This window comes from Cervus elaphus, chromosome 1, assembly GCF_910594005.1.
Source record: "Cervus elaphus chromosome 1, mCerEla1.1, whole genome shotgun sequence".
Lineage (NCBI taxonomy): Eukaryota > Metazoa > Chordata > Mammalia > Artiodactyla > Cervidae > Cervus > Cervus elaphus.
In genome coordinates this window covers 62,241,598-62,265,930 of record NC_057815.1, presented here as the reverse complement: position 1 = coordinate 62,265,930, position 24,333 = coordinate 62,241,598, and the positions used below count along the sequence as shown (strand labels likewise).

The 24,333-nt window shown below is 35.0% G+C and overlaps 2 protein-coding genes across 2 annotated transcripts; both read left to right on the top strand.

The window, feature by feature from the left end:
* The first annotated feature begins 8,099 nt into the window (after window positions 1-8,099).
* LOC122696907 (olfactory receptor 52N4) lies at window positions 8,100-9,065 on the top strand. The gene has a single exon (XM_043907124.1). It carries the CDS (start codon window positions 8,100-8,102, stop codon window positions 9,063-9,065), a length of 966 nt encoding a protein of 321 aa, XP_043763059.1.
* An 11,785-nt stretch (window positions 9,066-20,850) lies between these two features.
* LOC122702005 (olfactory receptor 52N4-like) lies at window positions 20,851-21,834 on the top strand. The gene has a single exon (XM_043915527.1). The coding sequence runs from the start codon at window positions 20,851-20,853 to the stop codon at window positions 21,832-21,834; it is 984 nt and encodes a 327-aa protein (XP_043771462.1).
* Window positions 21,835-24,333: the final 2,499 nt, after the last annotated feature.

The following is a 24,333-nucleotide window of genomic DNA, read 5'->3' as shown; positions in this document are numbered from 1 at the left end:
CTGATGCGATTCCCAGGAATTCACAGTTGGCAACACTGACTTTCTTTTTTTTTTTTTTTCATTTATTTTTATTAGTTGGACGCTAATAACTTTACAATATTGTAGTGGGTTTTATTATACATTGACATGAATCAGCTTACCATTGGCATTACTCTACCTCTCAGCAATTGGCGCTAATATCCTCCAGGGGATCTTCCAGACCCAGGAATTGAACCCATGTCTCCTGTGTCTCCTGCATTGCAGGCTATTCTTTACTGCTGAGTCACCAGGAAAACCCACAAGTGAAATATACATTTGAGATAAAATATGTAAAAGAAAATATTTAATCCTAGTTTTCATTAAAATAACTTGGGTTTATATTCAGTCTCTCCCCTAACAAATATACATGCTAAAGCACAAGCACACATATATGAGAATATTCACATATTTGCATATCATTATTTCAGCACTAAAAGTAGAAAGTGTTTACTGGTTTTGATTCTCACATCAACACTTGTGTCTTTGATCCTCTGAAATATCCCTTTGGGACATTTAACACACATTTTCCTTTAAAGGCTCAGTTTGATAGTAGAGACAGCAAGGAAGCAAGAGGTGCTGGCTATGCAAGCACAGTTACTCTAAGATTTGAATTTTTTTTAACCAAGACCCTGAATACTGGGACCAGATTGCCTTCAGCTCACTGTTTTGTTGTGAAAGCAAAGCATAAGGTAACTAGCATACACAAAAGGAAGGAGCATGGCAGGAAATCTTTTCTTTGTTTTTTTTCTTGTAGGCAGTAAGACAAAGTGGAGAAGGTCTATGGATACATAGCAATTGCTTATTATTTTTCCAGAAAGAAATCTTTGATTCTAGTCACACAATTTTAAGGGAAAATTGTTGTATGATATTGGGCATTCTTGAAAAATGTGTATTTCCCAAAGTGTAACATTGTGGTTAGGATTGTTTCTGTTATTTCTCTATCCAAAGAGAAATTAGAAGTAACTCACTCCCATGACAAAGAGAAATAGGGCAATAGTTAGAAAAGTAGTTCTCAGTCATTAGTCCAATGGTAAAAATGCTCTTGTTTTTCCCTGATTCTTTTCTTATTCCTCAAAATCATAATGTAATTTGCCTTGATTATGTACTACAGAGACAGACCTAGTATGACTTTTGTTTCATTGATTTTGGATATAAAAAATTACATGGAGCAAACAACCCTCAAATGAAAAGAAAAATATGAATCCCAGGATTAAGCATGGTTTAATAAAAGTACACCTATTGCCTATTAAATTTAAGGATGGAGATAGACAATAGATATATCAAAGATGTATTTTATAAGTGGCCGTCGTCCTGTGTTTGTATTATTATTCCAGTAACTTTGACCACACCCCAGTACCCTATTTTCTTCAACAGAGGTAATTATTCTTTCTGCAGAGAAATTATTAAGACACTGAACTGACATTGTTCACTCTTGTCAAGAGACCCTTTTACTCCAAGAGAAGCTGCAATATTGCATTGTGCACTGCTATTTACAATGCAAAATATAGTTCAAGGTTTTTCATTCATTATGTTAGCAAATCTGGAAGACCTAGTGGTGGCCAAAGAACTAAAAAAGGTCAATCCTCATCCCAGTTATCAAGAAGGGTAATACCAAAGAATGTACTAACCACCAGACAATCATACTCATCTCTCATGTTAGTAAGGACATGCAGAAAACCTTGCAGGCTAGGCTTCAGCATTATGTGAAGCAAGAACTTCCAGATGTCCACACTGGGTTTAGAAAAGGAAGAGGAACTAGAGACCAAATTGTCAACATTCGCTGGATTATAGAGAAAGAAATGGAATTTCAGGGAAAAAAAAATCTATCTCTCTTTCATCAACTATGCTAAAGCCTTTGACTGTGTGGATCATGACAAACTGTGACAAACTCTTAGAGAGATGGGAATACCAGACCATATTCCTTGTTTCCTGATAAATCTGTATGCAGGTCAAGAAGGAAGACTTAGAACCCCGTATGGAACAACTGATTGGTTTAAGATCCAGAAAGGAGCACAACAGGACTGTCTGCTGTCAGCCTGTTTGTTTAACCTATATGCTGAGGATATCATGAGAAATGCTGGGCTGGATGAGTTACAGGCTAGAATCAAGACAGTGGGGAGAAACACCAACAACCTCAGATATGCGGATGAAACCACTCTAATGGCAGAAAAGGAAGAGAAACGAAAAAACCTCTTGAGGGTGAAGGAGGAGAGTGAAAGAGCCAGCTTAAGACTAAATATTTAAAAACTAAGATTGTGGTATCCAGCCCCATAGCTGCATGGCAAACAGAATGGGAAAAGGTGGAAGTACTGACAGATTTCCTCTCCTTGGGCTCGAAAATCACTGTGGATGGTGACTGCAGCCATGAAATCAGAAGATGATTGCTTCTTGGCAGGAAAGTGATGACGAACCTAGACAGTGTGTTGAAAAGCAGTGATATTACTCTGCTGACAAAGGTCCATATAGTCAAGGCTATGGTCTTCCTAGTGGTCATGTACTAGGTTGTGGTTGTGAGAGCTGGGCTCCAAAGCAGAACTCCAAAGAGTTGACGTCTTTGAACTGTGGTGCTGGAAAAGATTCCTGAAAGTCCCTTGGGCAGCAAGGAGATCAAACCAGTCAATCTGAAGGAGATCAACCCTGAATATTCAATGGAAGGACTGATACTGAAGCTGAAACTCCAGTATTTGGTCATCTGATGCGAACAGACAACTCACTGGAGAAGTCCCTGATGCTGGGAAAGATCGAAGGCAGAAGAAGAGGGCTTCACAGGATGAGAAGGCTGGACGGCATCACTGATGCAAGAACATGAACTTGGGCAAACTCCAGGCTATGGTGACGGACAGGGAGGCCTGGCATGGGGTTGCAAAGAGTTGGACGCGATTGGGTGGCTAAACAACAACAACAATGCAGTTCAAAGCAGGTATTGAGCATCACAGTTAAGAGAAACTCTTCAATGCTTTAAAGTAGATAGATAGAGAAAGGAATAGAAATCCTATTTTTAAGTTAATTAGGATTATGTTAAAATTGATAGATGGTGTAAATATTGACCAAAGCAATATATTTGTTCTGTGTTTGTCATCTTATTCTTACCCCCCTGTATTTTGTTTCCCTACTTTATCAAGGGAATGTTTATTTGTGTATCTTTCTAGTAATCTTTTTTAAAAATTAATTTTTATTATAGTTGATTTACAATGTTGTCTTACTTTCACATGTACAGAAAAGTGAATCAGCTCTACATATACATATATACACTCTTTTTTAGATTCTTTTCTCATACAGGTCATTACAGAGTATTAAGTAGAGTTCCCTGTGCTATACAAAAATTTCATATCAGTTATCTTATATATAATACATAAGATATTATATATCCCAGTCTCCCAATTTATCCCTCCCCTCCTTTCCCCCTTGGTAACCATGTTTGTTTCCTATATGTGTGACTCCAGTGATCTTGAGGAAGATGCTCTGTATTTTTTATTCTACTAGTTTATTTTATGCATTCCAAGTAATATTAATTAGATTATAACTTAATAATTTTCAAAGTCAAGCATAAAATGTTATTTATTTATTTATTTCTTCTTTCATCCATCTGTTCATTTATTTTAAAAGTTTTCTGATATGTATCAGGCGGTTATCAGATACCGGGGGTTTTAATGTAAATACAAACTGTCCTTTTTTTAAAATATACAAACTGTCCTTAATGTAAATAATTTTACTGAATTGTGGAGGATTCCCACTATAAATTGATTTTTATAGCACCATGAGTTAAATACAATGAAAATAATCATTATTTGAATAAATCAGTTCCTTGCCTCTAATTATGGCAGTTTATAACTACATTATTTTAAGATTACTTATAGAATGTTTCACTACTGTCCCACTCAAGAGACTTTCAACTCTTTCTGAAGAATGTTTTTTCTTTAAATGAATATGAATTAACTATATTTGATGAGAGTTGGAAGATGAGCACCAAAATGGCAGAGAACCACATATAAAGTAGAGAATATCAGTGTGATAGGAGTAGAAAACAGCAAGTAGCCTCCTGGGACAGTCAGTATAACTGTCTTAGGTTTTGTAGAGGCACAAGGAGAAGTCCGTGAAGGGCGTGTGTATCAATATGTGCAACCTGTGTTTCTTTACTTTTTCCAAAACAAACCTTTAACAAATCTAATCTGTCACTTCTTGGTGGCACTTTCTGATGCAGAATTTCAAAGTGATTATATTCCCTATAGATAATGACATTGAAATAGCCACATTTATTAATGGAAGGTAAAATGAATATTCTCTCCAATGGAACACAGTAAAGAATTCATTTCGTGGCACTCAATGGTTTTCTAGAGCATTAATTTTTATAAGCATTCCAAAATTGCTGTCAGTCTGAAAAAAATATACAAACATTGAACACACAAAATGTGGTAGCATGTTTCAGTATGCTCCTTCAATGTTCTCTTCAATATGATTTTCTGATTTTAATAGCATAGTATATATACACATGAAATTTTCACAATTACATCTTGATGAATTTTTTCAACCAGAAACCCATTTCTCTCACAACTAGATTAAGAAAGATAATATTCCCAGCATGTCACTAAACCCCTCTTCCTCATGCTTCTTTTCACTTATTCACACCTGGGAAAAACACTCTTCTGGTGTAATAGCACCTATTTCTTTGATCCACTTTTGTATTTAATGTAAATGGTGTTAAACATTACATTCTATTTTGTCTAGTTTTTAAAATTAACAATTTGTGAGATTTATATTTTTCATATTGTGCATGTAGTTATGTCTATTGTCATTATCAAGTTTCACTGTGGTAACACACCAAGATTTATTTACCCATTCTGATATCAACAGAAATTTAGATATCTTCCAGATTTAGATTATTATTTTATTACAAATAATATTGGAATAATCATTCAAGTAATAGTTGATGTGTTTTGGCGAAAATATATACACATTTTTAGTTGGCATGGATGTGATGGCTATATGACACTCACCATCAAGATATGCCAAAATTATTTCAAACCTATACACATACCAGTAGTGTATGAGAATTCCAGTCATTCCATGTCCTCACCAATACTTGGTATCTTTTATGCTTTTTCATTTTAACTATCTAGTTTGGTATGTGTTTCTATGCCATGAGACATTCAAATTACATTTATTTTCCAAAGTATTATAAAAATTGGTGACTACTTATATGTTTACTGTCACTTTTTTCCTCTTTTGTGAGATATATATTTTATGTAATTTGTCCCTCCCTCTTTTTCTTATTGCTATTGTAAGAGTATTTTAGATATTTTGAATATTAATTTTTGTTCAACTTATGTGTTGCAAATATCTTCTCCTAGTCTGTGGCTCATTTTTCACACTTTCAGCAGTGCTTTTTAATTTAAAATATTAATTTTAATTTAATTCACTCTGTCATTTTTCTGTGGGTAGCACCTTTTGTAGTGTATTCCAGATATTAAAGAAGATATGCATATTGCATTTCACATTTAACTCTACATTAAAAAAAAAAAACTGTTGTATGAACAAAATGTGTATCTTTTCCTGCAATGTATATCCAAGAATTCCAGTAATACTTATTGAAAATGGTGTATTTTCTCCCAATCCATAGTGTTTCCTTTGTCATAAATTAAATGGCTTAATGTGTGTTTCAGAATTTGGTTTCTGGGCTCTGTACTTCTTATAATAGTATTTTTACCTACATTTAAAGGGATGAGTAATAGTTCTTTAAGGAAGTTATATAAATTATCCTCATGCATATCTTTAAGAAATGGAAAGATAAGGTTAAAATCTATATATTTCTCTTCTATACTGCTCTTCTTGTATTACCTGATCTTGGAAAAGTTGAGATGTAATAAAATCTCAAGGAGATTAAGTGAACTACAAAAATCAACTATAGAATCCAATTTTCTATCCTATAAATTGATGGGGTTTCCATCATGATAGTTTGCCATGTTTCTATGAAAAATCAGATAAACTATTTCATATTCTGGTCATTATAGGGTTATTAAGAAGGTGTTTGATAGAAACCATTTTTTTTCCCTTGGAAAACTGGTCACAGAGTTATGTTCATTCTACTAAGTATAAAGCTTACATACATTTTTGGTGATTTAGAGCCCACTGGCTAAATTATTATTTGTTGTTTGCAATCAGCCTTAGGCTTGCCTGAAGCTCATTTTACTTACCTTTTTAGCAGAGACTACAATAGCACTAAATTTTTTCCTTCCTTCTTCTGACCTAACTTCTAGACACTGCAGACCATATTTCTTAAGGGAGAGGTAGGAGAGGATTCTAACTCATTCACTGCCAGTGCTTTCCAAGCACCGTGAAGTTAACTAATGGCTCTCTGGATATTTATGAATTATTTATCACTTATTATTTAGCATCAATGAAGTTCCTATTATCTGATAATTGCAAGATTCTTTGTGGTTTACCTCTTGGCCAAGCATCTAAATTATCACTTGTCCCCTCCACCCCAGTGACTTCTCACAGACTTGATCATTTGATTTCCATACTTTTATGGAAGTATGGAAATCTTCCATTCTTTTCTCTGGAATTCCTTTTAAAAATGTGTCTCCTTTATAGCATGTTTTTCCTTCCAAATAGGTATCAAACACCTTCTCTTCAATATCGTCTTTCTTTGTTATCACCAATTCCTCCTTCAACACCCCATCAACAACAATAAACATCCACTTTAACAGTCCAGTGCTCATTTAAGAGGTTGCACATACTTTTATTTTAATTCTTATTACATTTACTATGATAAATTGTATGCATCTTTGTCCGTTAACTCTCATGTCCTTAATGAGTGAAACCCTTGTTCTCCACATTGTCACATTTTAGATGTTCAATACATACATATGAGAAATTAAAAGATTAATGAAAGGATGAGATAGCATTTACTTATCTCAAATACTTAAATTGAAAACGAGATTTAGCCATAAGTAGGGAATTTAGAATTAATTAATTGTGTTCTTAGATGAGAAATTTGATGGGTGGTAAGAAATATCAGAAATATCAAATGTAAAGTAAAGTTGCATTTATTTGTATTGTCTCTTACTAGAACTCAACTGCACGTGTTCCATTGTGAAATATATGAAAATATAAATTCGAAAGATCAGAGACAACCAATGAGAAAACAATAAAAATTGGAGATGTCAATGTATTTATTGAATGATAAATATTACGAGAGAAACAAGCATAATCAAGGCAAAGTACACAAATTCTTTTAGTAAAGTATAATAGTGTGAAACTAGTTTGTTTTGTTTTTGCTACAGATACTAGATAATCTCAGAGGACAATGTTTAAAGATAAAGTAGAAAGACTGGTAGAAAGACATAGTGAAAAAAAAAAAATTCATTACCATTGATATATTTTTGCATCCTAAACAAGATTAGCCACTTACAACCTATTCTGATTAGCTTATTCTGATTAGAAATTAAAAGCATTCTAATAAGTGCACATAGACCATCATAAGAAAATGCAAAAATTACTCAATTTAAATGTGAAAACACCAAATCAAACCTTTTTTCTGATTTGTGAGACCCCAATCTCCATTGAGAAATGAATAATTTAATATTTACAAAAGGTTTCAAACAGTGCCTCAATAATTAAATATCAAAGATCAGCTATTAAACAAGAATAGAATTTTTAATGTCCTCATATCTTTTGGTTCATGGGTAGAGTGACCAAAGGACATGAAGATCACATCCACAGGGAGATCTATATATTTATTAACAAATGAAGTTTTTGATTCAAAATCTCTTTAGAGAAGATATAACAGAATTACTTTTTATTATAAATCTATGAGGGTGAAAAACTAGTTTTAAAAGACAATTTTGAATCAGTGTCTGTGATGTGAACTTGAATTGCTTAATAAAAATTTGTTGAGTGAATTAATGAACTAATCAGTAAATAAACAGGAGACATACTCAAGGTCACTCAGGAAAGTTGACTGATCAAATAAACTACAGAATATTAAAACACAGAAAAAGAGAAAGTAACCATAAACTATATTTTCTCTTGTCTTTATCTTACTCTAGGAAAAGTCACATAAAGTTTAAGTCTATTTGATAATGCTAAAGTTGAATAAAACGGAGTGGGTCCCACCCTCATTCATTCTGAATGGAGTCCCAGGACTGGAAGATGTGCATATTTGGATTTCCTTCCCTTTCTGCTCCATGTATGTCGTAGCTATGGCAGGGAATTGTGGACTCCTCTACCTCATCTACTGTGAGGACTCCTTGCACAAACCTATGTATTACTTCTTGGCCATGCTTTCCCTAACTGATCTTGTCATGTGCTCTAGCACAGTCCCTAAAGCCCTCTCCATCTTCTGGTTTCATCTCAAGAAAATTGGCTCTGATGGATGCCTGATCCAGATGTTCTTCGTCCACACCTTCACAGGGATGGAGTCTGGGGTGCTCATGCTCATGGCCCTGGACCGCTACGTGGCCATCTGCTACCCTCTGCGCTACTCAACTATCCTCACAAATCCCGTCATTGCAAAGGTGGGTCTCTCCACCTTTCTCAGAGGGGTGTTGCTCATCATTCCCTTCCCTTTCCTCATCAAGCGCCTGCCCTACTGCAGAGGCAATGTAATCCCCCACACGTATTGTGACCACATGTCTGTGGCCAAGCTGTCTTGTGGAAATACCAAGGTCAATGCTATCTATGGTCTGATTGTCGCCCTCCTGATTGGAGGCTTTGACATCCTGTGCATCACAGTCTCCTACACCATGATCCTGAGGGCGGTGGTCAGCCTCTCCTCAGCAGAAGCTCGGCGGAAGGCCTTCAGCACCTGCACTGCCCACATCTGTGCTATAGTTTTCTCCTACAGCCCAGCCTTCTTCTCCTTCTTTTCCCATCGCTTTGGGGGCCATACAGTGCCTCCCTCTTGTCACATCATTATGGCCAATATTTATCTACTGTTGCCTCCAACTATGAATCCTGTTGTGTATGGAGTGAAAACCAAGCAGATAAGAGATTGTGTTTTAGGAATCCTTTCAGGTTCTAAGAATACCAAATCCCAAAACATTTGAGTGGGCATTCCCAGGAAGTCAAAGAGAAAGATGACTTTTAGTTACCTGCTGAGGCGGGAGTTGGCAAAATCTTTCTGCAAGTTCTATTTTGGCCATTAAAATGCGACTTATCTAGCAGTAAGTGCATCTCCAAATGCATGTCCTATGGTGAGAATCTCAGTGTCACCTGCACACCCACCAATCTTTCTATGAATTTCTTATTTTTCACGGCTGTGAAAGATCAGTCTAATAACTAACCCAAGTTTTCTTGAACATAAACAAATTAGACCATTTTTCATGAAAAGGTGAATAAAATGGGAGGACATGATTTTGTTTTAAATAGTGAATTTAATAATCAGATAGCCAGTTGTGACTTTCCCCTGAAAATATATACTCTCTACTTTTAATCATTAACAAAATACCTCTTTCTTTCCAAGGAACAGGTAGAAAGTATCCTATGATGAATTTTAAGTTTCTGGGAATTTCATTAGAATCTTACTTTGCACTGAATAGGTCTCTCTTAGCCAGACTACAGACGCTATTATACTACAGACTAATCTGGTGTTCATTTTCCTTTGAAAGTGCATTTGAAAGCACACAACCTGGAAGGTGAGGTAGATAAGTCTCAAGCAAATCTACAAAAACAAAATAACTTATTTTTATAAGAACAGCATGAGATTGCATCAAAATTGACGTTTTTCACCTTATCTCCAATTGTTAACCTAATAAAATGAAATCTTTCAGATAAGTAAAATTCTGATAGACAAGTCAGGGACTAATCATTAAGATTATTCCAAATTAATGAACAAGTGAGGAAGGCTAAAGGAAATGGCCCCTCACTTATTAGTTTCTTCAGAACTTAGTCAATTATATATAAGAATTTTAGAATCAACTGAATCTTTACTTTTATGTCTCTTTTCAACTGAAAAAAAACACACATTGTCTCTCCCCAAATCAGTTAATCACACACACCAAACTGCATTGAATTATTTAATTTTCTTTACTGTCTTGTAAAATCCTACAGAACAACTCTACCCCCTAAACTGCAATTATCCTCCCTGTATCATCCCTTTTCTCTGTTCACCTTGACCTCTAAAGTTCTAAAATGAGTTTTCCACATTCTCTCCATTTTTTCTCCTCAACTTAAAATCACTCTTTCCCTAGTTTTTCTTTCTGTCATCCCTTCCATTAACTGAAATTGCTTCTGTCCATCTCACTAAGGACTTCCGCAATAACAAATAAAGTTCTTTATGGGCTCATCTAATGCTACCTCTCAGGAATAAAGAATGCAATTCTGCATTTCCAGTATCTTGAAACACCACACCCTGTACATCCTGATTCATGTTGATGTATGGTGAAAACAACCACAATATTGTAAAGCAATTAGCCTCCAATTAAATAAATAAATTAATTTAAAAAACTACCATTTAAAAACTACAGATGCACAATACATGTTATGATTTTCTTCACTCCTTTGAAGGAAGACATAAAAATTGCCAACAGATACATAAGAAGATGCTTGTCACTAATTATCAGAAAAAGACAAATCAAAATCACAATGAGATATTTTTTTACATCCTGTTAGGATGACAATTATAAAAATTAGCAAGCATTTGTTGGTGAGGATAATAAGAAATTGGAACTCTTGTGAACTCCTCTATGAGAATACAAAAATGTGCAGCCACTATGGGAAGAGTAGGGAGGTTCCTCAAAAAATTGAAAATAGAATTATTGCATGGTAGAACAATCCTAGTTCTTGTTATTTACCCCCAAAAACTGACAATAGGATCTCAGTGAGATATATACACTTCCATGTTCATTACTGAATTGTTCACCGTATCTAAGATGTGAAAAAAAGCTAAATGTACATGGATGTATGCCTAAGTAAGGAAATATGATTTGTATACATGAAAATAAGTGATCCTTATGCTAAGTGACATAAGTCAGACTGAGAAAGTCAAATATCATACGATATCACTTACATGTGGAATCTAATAAAATTATACAAATGAGCTTATTTACAAAATAAAAAAGACTCACGTATCTCAAAATCAAACTTCTGGTTACCAAAGGGGAAATGTGGGAGGAAGTGATAAATTAGGAGATTGGAATGAACATATACACTCTACTATGCATATAAAATGGGCTTCCCTGGTGGCTCAGATGGTAAAGCATTTGCCTGCAATGCAGGAGACCTGGGTCGATCCCTGGGTCAGGGAGATCCCCTGGAGAAGGAAATGGCAACCCACTCCAGTATTCTTGACTGGAAAATTGCATGGACAGAGAAGCCTGGTGGGCTACACAGTCCGTGGGGTCTCAAAGAGTCAGACAGGACTGAACGACTTCACTTCACTATGTATAAAATAGATAACTAACAAGGATTTACTGTATAGCACAGGGAACTCTACTCATGATTATACTCAAGATTCTATAAAAAATATACATGGGAAAAGAATCTGAAAAAGAACTGACATGCATATATATATGCATATGAAAGTGAAAGTCACAAGAACTGACATGCATATATATATGCATATGAAAGTGAAAGTCACTCGGTCATGTCAGACTGTTTGTGACCCCATGGACTATGCAGTCCATGTAATTCTCCAGGTCAGACTGGAGTGGGTAGCATTTCCCTTTTCCAGGTGATCCTCCCAACCCAGCTCTCCTGCATTGCAGGCAGATTCTTTACCAGCTGAGCCACAGGGGAAGTCCATATATATGCATACATACACACATACACACACATACATATATATATACACACATACACACACACACACACACACACACACACATATAACTGATTCACTTTTCTGTATACTTGAAACTAGCACAACACTGTAAACCAACTATACTTCAACAAAAATTTAAATACAAACAAAATCACAAACAATGTAGTTTATATACATGATGAAATTTTCAAGCATAAATGCAAACCAGTCACAGAAGGACAAATGTGATTCCACTATGTTTAAAAAAAGTGTTAGTACCTCAGTTATGTCCAACTCTTTGCAACCCCATGAACTATAGCCCACCAGGCTCCTCTGTCCATAGAATTCTCCAGGCAAGACTACTGGAGTGAGTATTTATTCCCTTCTCCAAGGGATCTTCCCAACCCAGGGATTGAACCCAGGTCTCCTGTATTTCAGGCCATTTCTTTACCATCTGAATCACTAAGGAAGCCCTTGTTAGTCGTGTCTAACTCTTTGTGACTCCACAGATTGTAGCCCACCAGGCTCCTCTATCCATGGAGTTCTCCAGGCAGGAATACTGGAGTGGGGAGCCATTTCCTTCTCCAGGGAATCTTCCTTTCTCCAGGGGATATATCAACCCAGGACTCGAGCCCAGGTCTCCTGTGTTGTAGGCAGATTCTTTACCATCTGAGCCACCAGGGAAGCCATGATTCTACTATATGAAGTACCTAATGTACTTCCCATAGAATCTGAAAGTACAATGGTGATTATGCTTATATGTTATGATCAAATGTTGTTGTTCAGTCACTAAGTCATGACCGACTCTTTGAGACCTCATGGACTGCAGCATGCCAGGCTTTCTCATCCTTCACCATCTCCTGGAGTTTACTCAAATTCATGTCCATTGAAGTGATGATGCCATACAACCATCTCATCCTCTGTCATCCTCTTCTCCTCCTGCCTTCAATCTTTCCCAGCATCAGGTGTCTTTACCAATGAGTCAGCTCTTCTCATCAGGTGGTCAAAGTATTGGAGCTTCAGCTTCAGCATCAATCCTTCCAATGAATATTCGGGATTGATTTCCTTTAGGATTGACTGGTTTGATCTGTACGAGGGACTCTCAAGAGTCTTCTCCAGCATCACAGTTTATGACTACTGGAAAAACTATAGCTTTGACTCTATGGACCTTTGTTGGCAATGTGATGTCTCTGCTTTTTTGCTTTTTAATACGCTGTTTAGGTTTGCCATGGGCTTCCCTGGTGATTCAGTTGGTAAAGAATCTGCCTGCAGTACAGGAGACCCCGGTTCAATTCCTGGGTCAGGAAGATCCCCTGCAGAAGGAAATGGCAACCCACTGCATTATTCTTGCCTGGGAAATCCCATGGACAGAGAAGCCTGGTGGACTAAGTGGACTAGGTTTGCCATAGCTTTTCTTCCAAGGAGCAAGTGTCTTTTAATTTCACAGCTGCAATCACCATCCACAATGATTGTTATCATATAATAATATGTATATTATAATATATAAAGAACTATGTGGTACTGATGAAATAATTTATAAATATTTAAATGAAAAAAAAATATACAGTGCTCATGAATATGAAAATATCAGTTCTTTCCAAATAATATGCAAATGCATATATCAGTCAATTTTTACCATAAAGAAGTTTTGTAGATCTACAGGGGTCTTATCTAAGGGTGAACAAGTGGCAGGTCCTGGGAAGTGGGAGAGATTTGGTCACAGGGCTTTTGGAAAAATCACATTAGGAACTTAACAATTGTTTCTGACTTGGTGAGCAGTTAGCTAGGACATGCAACTACACGGGGATGTAGTATTAGTGTGAGGATCCCACAACCAAACAAATGGAGGCAGAGGCAGAGATTCAATGAGGCAGCTTAGCTAAACATTTAGTGCAATCTCCAGACATACCCAGAAATGACGTTTAATCTAGGCACACCATGGCAATCATGTTGACACATAAAATTAAACACCACAATGAAAGGAATCAATACATGCAAAAGTATGAATTTTGAAACATCCTAAGTGAAAAAAGTCAGATAAAAATAGTTCATATTTTGTCATTCCATGTACATGAAATGGTTAGAATAAAGGTCATAGAAAACAATGCGAATTAGTGTTTGTCCTATTCTGAAGAAAACAGGCAATAGAAAATGATTCTTAAAGAGTATAAGCATTGCTTTTAATGCAATGAAAATATTCTACAATTAGGTAGAAAGGTAGTGGTTACACGTCATTGTGAATGTACTAACAAATGCTGAATTGTCCATTTATAAATTGTTAAAATAATTCATTTTATGTGTTTCACCTTAAATAAAAATAAAAATATTAAGCAAAGTATTTTTCTATATGTATATTTAATATTATCATTTCTTGTATAAAAAAAAATCTTAGGACCCAAGAAAATTGCAGAGTTTACCTTTAGTATGCTGTCATCCAAGTTTTTGTCAAAAACACATATACTAATGTATATTAAGAAGTTTGATAGAGAAATATTTATCAGAAGAGAAATGTTACCTCCACTTTATAGAAATTAATGGTGTTTTTAATCTCCTTCCAAAGTCATTTTATTTTTACATATTAATCAGAATATATGGATATTACCGTTATTGTCTAATTGAAGGAATGTAAATCTAGAATCAATTGTTGTATTTTATTATTGCTACTATCGTAAACATCAATTTTATATTTAATTATTCCTAACCTAACACATGTGCATAACAAACCAGAACTTTTGATGTCATCTTAGAAAGCCATAATATTCATCACCTTCAGTATCACGAATTCAATGGACATGAGTTTGAGCAAACTCTGAGTGACGATGAAGGACAAGGAAGCCTGGTGTACTATAGTCCATGGCATCACAGAGAATTGGATATGACTTAGCAACTGGACAACAAATTCATTTGAAAGTAAATTTCTTGAAAATCAGGGTGCATGTTATCTGATTTTTGAAAGTTCCCAGTATGATTTAGGGAGTACTAGATCCTTATGATGGTTTAGACACGACAAAATAAAACAAATAAAAGAATAAATTAATGAATATGTGAGTGATTGAAACATTCTGTATTGAAGAGCTTTCAACTTGTGTCTTAGAATGACTTCCATGGAAAGAAACAATACTCTGCAATAAGTACTGAACTCATTCACTTTTACTAAAACTGATTTATGTTCATTGTAATTCCTCTCCATTGAGTACATTCTCATAGATAAACCCATGCATAGATACAAATTTATGGAATAAATCCTTTATTTATTATCATGTAGCTATAAGAGTGGAAACCTTTTACTCTTTTTCCTCCTCTCATTAGGTTAGCTTGATTGCTATACAAGCATCTGTGCCTTCAATGTTCTGAAATATCCCCTTGAGACATATAACACATATTTTTCTTCAACGACCAGTTCAATAGTATAGATATCAAGGGATTTCAAAGTTGAAGACTATGCACGTACATATATTGTTCAGTCATGATATTTTTTTAACCAGGATTCTGAACACCTGGACTGGTTCATATTCAGTTCACTGTTCTGCTATCCAGAGCTAAGGTATTTAAGGAAATAAAATGTGGGAGTAGTGATAGGATATTACTAGTGTAATAAAATAAAGTGGAGAGAGTTTTGAATGCATATAAATGGTTTGTGATACTTTTAGAAAAGCAGATTTGTGTCCACTAACAATATTTGAAGGCAGAATTATACTGAAGGTTGGGAGGTTGGAAAATGTTTATTTCTCCAATTCTCAGATTGCACTTCAATGTAAATTTCAGTCATGTTTATGAATAGCTAATCTATAGGACTGATTTGTTCAGTTGCACTAGAAATCAGGTATAAATCACCCTCACAACAAGAAGAAATAGGGAAATAGGTTGACTATTACTCAGTCATGGTCAGAACACTCTAGCTTTTTACCTTCCCTCCCCTCATTCTCAAATGAAAATCTAATTTTTCTTGGTTCATTTTTAGAAAGACCTAGTCATGACTATATTTCAACCATTTTAGAGAACAACATTTACCTGGAAGAGTCCACTGTCATATGGAGAGAAAACATGGGTTTTAAAGATTGAGGACTAGATGGTGAGAAAGCAATCTAATTGTCTACAGGGTTTGAGATAGAGAAGAAGCAACAGGTATTCATGTGCTAATGTTACTATCAATATATCTGTCTACATTCACAGCATAATATTAGTTAATTTTCCTTGCGAGGAAAAATAAATTATGATGCATTGAAATCATTTATTATTTGTTTTGGAAAATGTCTTATTTAGTTTGTGGCTAATACTATATTACTTTGATATAAGGATGAATCTGACAGTGTTGCAAATGTATTGAAGATAAGACTTAATTTTTATTGTAACAAGAAAGTTTTGGTAATTAAAAACACACATCTTTATAAAAAACACACAAAAGCTAAAACAGAATATTTACCTGATATTTAGGAAAAATATTCTTCAGAATACAGCAAGTCAGTAATATACTGTTTATTTTTCAGTTATGAATATTTATACTTTTCCTGATTTCTCTACTGTTCAAATGTATTAAGAAACAGAAATGAGTGTTGATACCATTTTCCCAACAATTTATGGCAATTTAGTATACACTAGCTAAATATTTATCAAAAACAAATTTCAGTGTCTATTTTATTTCAATGGTTATTATATATATGCATAAACATATGGACATGTATACATGCCTGTGATTTTTATAGCATTTTTATTTCTTTTAGTAACATCTGTGAAAGTAATCTGAAAAATATAATGTTGTATTCAAACATAAAATGTACCTTTACAAGCCTGACAGAAAGAAAGTTGATTGCAATTTTGATATTGATGGAAACACAACTCTTATATTGTAAATCCATAGTATTCTTTATTTCCAAAGTGTGACATGTAAAGCTTTAGCTACTCTTGGTCTTAATAATTTAAAGCAACATCAATGGCACTAAAATAAGAAATGGAGGATCCCCTAATAAGTTGTGACATGATTTAAATGATGCCCAATGTTTAAATTCCAACTCTGGCTCAACAAACTGAGCAGGAGGATTTATTTTAGTACCTAAAGAGGGAACAGTTTGATACATTAACTTTAACTGTTCTGTATCAAGCCTTTGTCTATTTTTCTCAAAAGTGATCTTAATCCAACATTTTCCTGCTTTCATTTCGGCATCGCCTGAAATCAGTACTTCTTCCCAAATTTCTTGATGTGTTTATATTATTTTGGTGTTTTCTGTTTCCCATAAAACTTTTGTGCATACTTTCAGCATGGTTTTCTTTCTGACATGCCTCTTTTTTAATATATGTATCTTAAAAAATAATGCTTTATTGATCCTATTTGCAAACAAATATGTTTATTTTGTCTATCACATTATTTTTCTTGCTTTCTTGAGACTTCTTTTGTTTTCTCTGCTTTGTTATGGATTTTTTGGGCATGTACAATTTCTGGTGACTTATTAGATACATATTATATTTTGTTTCTTTTGGTAGTTACTTTATATCTCTCAAATAATAATGTTTGGACTACAGCATTTAGTTTAACAATGTTTAAAGTCAAGTATAAAAGTATAATTCATAAACTGTTAATTCATTAAAAATATTTATTGACATCTAACATGTACTAAGTGTCTTGCTATACAATGCAAGTATGAAGTAAAGTCTTAGTAGTAAGGATTTTATTATATTGTGTATGATTCAAGAATATAATAAGATTTTATAATATCACAATATTAAGCTAGTGGAAAAATTGATTTCATCTACAAATTTATTCTGTGACCATAAATCAAGTATTTCGCTAATTATATCATATTAAGACGCTTTAGAGATTGGCACTCTAACCTGTCCAAGAGAGTTGAATCTTCATGAAAAATGTAATATAGAGGTTATTTTGGAAAGGATGGGGGAGTGCAAAAAAGGAGAGAAGACTGTAAATTCACAAAACTAAAAATGTCAGTATGATTTGAATAGGAAAAAGCAAAAGCGAAAAAGAGAAAATACTGCTCTGCCTGTTTGGTCTGCTACAAATATAAGCTTGCTTCAGGTCTAAGAGAAATTGTCCATCTCTCCTAGAAAGTTTTCTTGATGTGACTCTAAGTTTCCCTAGTTTTCCTTTCTATCTGCTCTTATATTACTGTAAGGTTTTCATGTTTGAGTAAACTCTGGGAGTTGGCAAAGGACAGGGAGGCCTGGCGTGCTGCAGTCCAGGGGTTGCAAAGAGTCGGACACAACTGAGATACTGAACTGAACTGAAGGTTTTCACAGTGGCATAGGAAGAGTAATTTAAAGAGTGCTTTGAGAAACATGATTATCCTATATCGCTTTACTGTTCCAAAAACTTTCCTTTTGCAGTGGTTTAACCTGCCATCCTTGGTATAAATACAAGAAGATAAAACCAAAATGTAGGTAGAAAAACTGACTAAGGAACAATCTGATAGCTCTAATACATCTACCATTTTAAACATTGGTACTTTTATTTTATGGTGACTGGAAGTTTATTCTGAGAAGAAAGTTTAACAGGTAATATAAATGCATACATTTCAGATGTGGCAAAGGTCAAGAATGAAGCATCATTAAATATGGGAAGGTTGAATCTCATATTCACACTGAAGTGTGAGATCCTCAGTCTTTCCACTATGTCACTCCAAGATCACTGGCAGCCTGTTATGTAACCTTACAGGATGTATATTACTGGATTTTTTTCAGCAAAACATGAAAGTTCCTCAGGAAAAAAGCTAGGAACCTGGTAACTGTCTCCAATGAAGCAGAGGTTCCAACCTGAGGACTCGAAATAAATGCTACCGGTTGATGAGACTCACCAATCACTGGTATTTAGAATCAGAAACTTTCTACAACCTCTTTCTTAAGCATAAATTAATAATCAATGGTTATCATACATTTTAGTAACACTTTCAAATAAAAGGCAAAAAATCTTTAAAAATAAAAATTGAGACAGGCATTAACGAAATAATACATTTGAAGCATATATGTATAATATACACATGTATAACATATGTGTATTAAGTATATATGAAAATATTGTTCTCGGAGTTGCAAAATTCAAGAAAGTAAGATCTTGCAAAATTCATCAACAACAGCACTACATGGGGGTGTAGTGTTAGTGTGACAATACACAGTGCTGATGGACTCTTTTCCCAATTTGGAATCAGTCTGTTGTTCCATGTCTAGTTCTAACTGTTGCTTCTTGACCTGCATACAGATTTCCCAGGAGGCAGATCAGGTGGTCTGGTATTCCCATCTCTTTCAGAATTTTCCACAGTTTGTTGTGATTCACACAGTCAAAGCCTTTGGCATAGTCAATGAAGCAGAAGTAGATGTTCTTCTGGAACTCTCTTGCTTTTTAAATGATCCAATGGATGTTGGCGGTTTGATCTCTGGTTTCTCTGCTTTTTCTAAATCCAGCTTGAACATCTGGAAGTTCACAGTTCACATATTGTTGAAGCCTGGCTTGGAGAATTTTGAGCATTACTTTGCTAGTGTGTGAGGTGACGGCAATTGTTCTTAATAGTTTTTGCTTCTGTTAGGTCCATACCATTTCTCTCTTTTATTATGCTCATCTTTGCATGAAATATTCCCTTTATTCATTTATCATCACCATTATCAGCACTAAACTTGAAAGCACAGACACTGTAAATTTTTCTTAACTACTTTAGAGTCAGAAAGTAAATAAATGAAGAAAAATCAAAGGAAGGAGAGGTAGTGTCAAAAGGATCAAAATGTTCTTAATACCTATGCCTGAGGCTAGAATTTGAGAAAACCTATGACATGTATGGGGCTTCTCTGGTGGCTCAGATGGTGAAGCGTCTGCCTACAATGCGGGAGACCTGGGTTTGATCCCTGGGTCAGGAAGAACCCCTGGAGAAGGAAATGGCAACCCGCTCCAATATTCTTGCCTGGAAAATTTCGTGGATTGAGGAGACTGGTGGGCTACAGTCCATGGGGTTGCAAAGAGTCGGACATGACTGAACGATGAAGAAATTTTCTACCAAGGGATTTCATTTACTCATTTATAAAGTACAAATCATAAAAAAAGACTAAGAGCCAAAAAATTGATGCTTTTGAATTCTGGTGCTGGAGATAACTCTTGAATGTCCCTTGGACAGCAAAGAGATCAAACCAGTCAATCCTAAAGAAAATCAACTCTGAATGTTCATTGGAAGGACTGATGGTGAAGTTGAAGCTCCAAAATTTGACCACCTGATGCAAAGAGCCGACTCATTGGAAAAGACCCTGATGCTGGGAACGATTGAGGACAGGAGAGAAGGGGTTGACGGAGAATGAGATGGTTGGATGGTATCATCAACTCAACGGATATGAGTTTGAAAGACAGGGAAGCCTGGCCTGCTGTAGTTCATCGGGTCACAAAGAGTCAGACACAACTTAGAGACTGAACAACAGCAGCAGCAAAGTACAGATTAATCAAAGATTGCTTTCTGAGCTTGTAGTGAGGACTAAATGCGTTAATCTTTGTAAAATCCTAGAACGGTGCCTGGTTTACAGTAAGCATCAATACAAACTCTGTTAGAAATAAAAGCAATATTAAATGCATCCTAGCCATGTCTATTGTGTCACTGATAAGTAATTAATAAGATTTTCCTTAAGAAAACACCCAAAAGGAGATGTGTATAGTAATTAACATTTAAATAGGATTAAACAAAAATTAATTAGAAAGACTGCAACCAATTAATTTAATTAAAAATTCATGAAGATTTATCTATTTTTGAGATTCTTATTCATCAATTATTAGAATTTTCTCTTTTGTTTAAAATAATGTTGTTGCAATATATGTGATAGTGCCTGGCATATAATAAGTGATACGTATATATTTGTTTAATGAATTGATCATTTAATGAATTAACAAAGACTACATACCTGGTTTAAGCTATGCATAAATAAATATTTCCTGGCATTAAAATGTTTGATTCTTTGATTTAAAATGCAAATTTAACAGAGAGAAGAGACAGATAGAGGACCGCAACTGAGATTTCTTTTTCTGTTTTCCAAATCTAGGAAGGACAAAAAGCAAAGCAAAACAAAAAATAAAAGTGAAACCATATAAGCTTCTTAGTGAGTATACCAGCCTGATCATGATACTGCTGAACCAAACAGATGTGACACCAGCCTGTTTTATTCTTAATGGGATCCCAGGACTGGAGGACATGCACATGTGGATTTCCTTCCCATTCTGTTCCATGTATGTTGTAGCTATTGTAGGGAACTGTGGTCTCCTCTACCTCATTCGCTATGAGGACTCACTACACAGACCCATGTATTACTTCTTGGCCATGCTTTCCTTAACTGACCTTGTCATGTGCTCTAGTACCACCCCTAAAGATCTTTGCATCTTCTGGTTTCAACTCAAGGAAATCAGCTTTGAAGAATGTTTGGTCCAGATGTTCTTTATTCACACCTTCACAGGGATGGAATCTGGGGTGCTCATGCTTATGGCCTTGGACCGCTATGTGGCCATCTGCTACCCTCTGCGCTATTCAACTATCCTCACCAATCCTGTCATTGCAAAAGTTGGGGTTGCCACTTTCCTGAGAGCAGTATTTCTCATCGTTCCCTTGGTTTTCTTCACCAAGCGACTACCCTACTGCAGAGGCAACGTAATACACCATACCTACTGTGACCAGCTATCCGTAGCCAAGCTATCTTGTGGGAATATCAAGATCAATGTCATCTATGGTCTGATGGCTGCCTTCCTAATTGGGGGCTTTGACATCCTGTGCATCACCATCTCCTACACCATGATCCTCCGGGCAGTGGTCAGTCTATCATCAGCAGAAGCTCGGCGGAAGGCCTTCAGCACCTGCACTGCCCACATCTGTGCTATAGTTTTCTCCTACAGCCCAGCCTTCTTCTGTTTCTTTTTTAATCGCTTTGGGAGCCATACAATTCCTTCATCTTGTCACATCATTGTGGCCAATATTTACCTGCTCCTACCTCCCACTATGAACCCTATTGTCTATGGGGTGAAAACCAAGCAGATACGAGATTGTGTCCTAAGGATCCTTTCAGGTTCTAAGAATACAAAATCCTATGTCACATATCTTTCAGGGAAGAGATGAAAGGCACAGGGAAAGAAACAAAGTGACACTTCTGTTGGAAGTTTGATCAGGATCTAAGATTATCTTTGTAAGTGTAACATTTGGGTCAGAACAAGGGAAGGTGCTGATTGAGGCCATGTCTTCAGGATGCCCAAAGCCTTGACACACCCCTGCCCCACGTGCACACACACTGTCTTATGAATTTTTTATCTCCTCACCTCTGTGGAAGACTAGTCTCCTCATTAGCCCAAGTTAAAATGAAAAAAACATAGTGGAAATCAGAATAATTATTAAAAAATGAATAATTAAGGAACAGATATCTGTTGTAGATACCAGTCTTCTTTTCAAATAGTGATGGAAAATTTCAGTTGGAAACCTCAACATACCTCTCTCAACAATGGATAGAACAACTATACAAAAAACCAACAAGAATATAAAACCCAACAGAAGCTCAATCAACAGTATCTAATAGATCTTTGTAAAACTATTTCCTCAAAAATAGTAGGATATACATTCTTTTTCTCATGTGTACATGAAACAATTACCTATAACAAGATTTATCCTGAGCCTTAAGAGAAACCTAAATATTTCAAAAAGATCAAAAGCATGTGCTGTGTATTTTCCAGAATGTGACAATAAATAAAAAATTTAAAAAGGACAGGAAAAGCTACAAACATTTGGAAAATATGCAAGGCACTTGTAAATAATCCATGAGTCTAAGAGGAAATTTCAAGGAAAATTTTAAAATACATTGACTAAAAATAGAATTCAATGTATCATAATTTCTGGAACACACTAAAGTATTGTTGGAAGAGTAATTTAAAGCACTCAATACATACATTAGCAAAGAGGGAAAATATCCAAGCAATATTCCAATCTCTCACCTGAAAAATCTAGAAGAAGAATGACAGTAAGGTCTGGGAGTTGGTGATGGACAGAGAAACCAGATGTACTGCAGTCCGTGGGGTCACAAAGAGTTGGACACGACTGAGTGAATGAACTGAACTGATAACTCCTACAATGGCTACTCTTTCATTAGTAGAAGAAAGGGAATGATAAAAAGGAGAAGATAATGAAATTAAAATCAGAAAAATAAAGCTAAAATTAATGAAGCATATAGTTTTCTACTTAAAAATATCATTAAAATTGACTAACCTCTATCAATATTATAAGGAAAAAAAGAGAAGAAACAAATTCACAATGCCAGGAATGAAACAGAATATCATGTTGGACTCTGAAAAAATGAAAGGGTAATATGGAAATACAACACTAAACAAATTCTTGACAATTGCCCAGAAAATACACCAAAATGTACTTAATATGAAAAATACAATTTCAACAGTTCTGTTACCATTAATGACATTGAATTTTTATTATACTAGTAATCTCCAGAGCCTTGTATTTTCATTGGAGAATTCTACCCAACTTTTGAAGTATTAACACCAGTTCTATGGAATATTTGCTAGGGAATAGAAAAGACGGGAATACTTCACAATTATTTCTATTAAGTTAGTGTTATTCTGTTACCCAAACTGGAGAAAGACAGAACAACAGCAACAAAATCTACAAAACAATATCTCTTATGATTCCAGATGGAAAAATTCCTAAAAAATACCCAACAAATAAAATTCAAAAATGCATAAAAAATATATACCATTATTAAATAATTAGTCCAGTGGATTTTATTCTCAGCATTCAAGATTGTTTCATTATTCAACAATCAACCACATTAACAGGTTAAATAATAACCATCATGTTATCATATAATTGTTAAGAAAAAGGATTTGAAAAAATTTAAACCCATTCTTTTATATTATTGTGGTAAAAAAAGATAACAAAAAAATGATCACTTAAAGGATTTTTAAATTTACAGACCCAGGAGATGCGGTTTCGAACCCTAGGTCAGGAAAATCCCCTGGAGAAAAAATGGCAACTCACTCCTGTATTCTTGCCTGAAAAATTACATAGACAGAGGAGCCTGGCAGGCTACAGTCCATGAGGTTGCAAAGAGTTGGACACAACTGATCACACACATACACACATAAAAACATAGTAGTATTAACTATATGCACATTGTTGTATACAGATCTCTAGAACTTTCTTTTATCTTGCAACACCAACAGTATATACCTATTGAACTATTCCCTTTTTTTTTCCTTCTCCACATCTCCAGTAACCACCATTCTATTTCCCCTTTCTAAGAGTTTGATTGCTAAAAAAATTATTTTAAGTGTAGTAAATACACACAACATAAGATTTACCACATACACCATTTTTAAGGGTACATTTAAGCAGAACTGAATGAATTTACAATGCTCTACAGCAGAACTCTAGAACTTCTTCATCTTACAAAGAAGGAACTCTCTACAGAGTGAACAGCAGTTTTTCCATTTCTCCCTCTTCTCATCACTTTGTACCAACTTTCTACTTTTTGTTTCTACGAGTCTCATTATTATAGATGCCTAATATATGTGTAATTTTTGTGTGTTTTTTATGACTATCTTTTTTCACACTGTATAA

What these genes read in the sequence shown, in the direction of transcription:
- LOC122696907 (XM_043907124.1), top strand. Translation starts at nt 8,100, where the DNA reads ATGCTAAAGTTGAATAAAACGGAGTGGGTCCCACCCTCATTCATTCTG.
- LOC122702005 (XM_043915527.1), top strand. Translation starts at nt 20,851, where the DNA reads ATGATACTGCTGAACCAAACAGATGTGACACCAGCCTGTTTTATTCTT.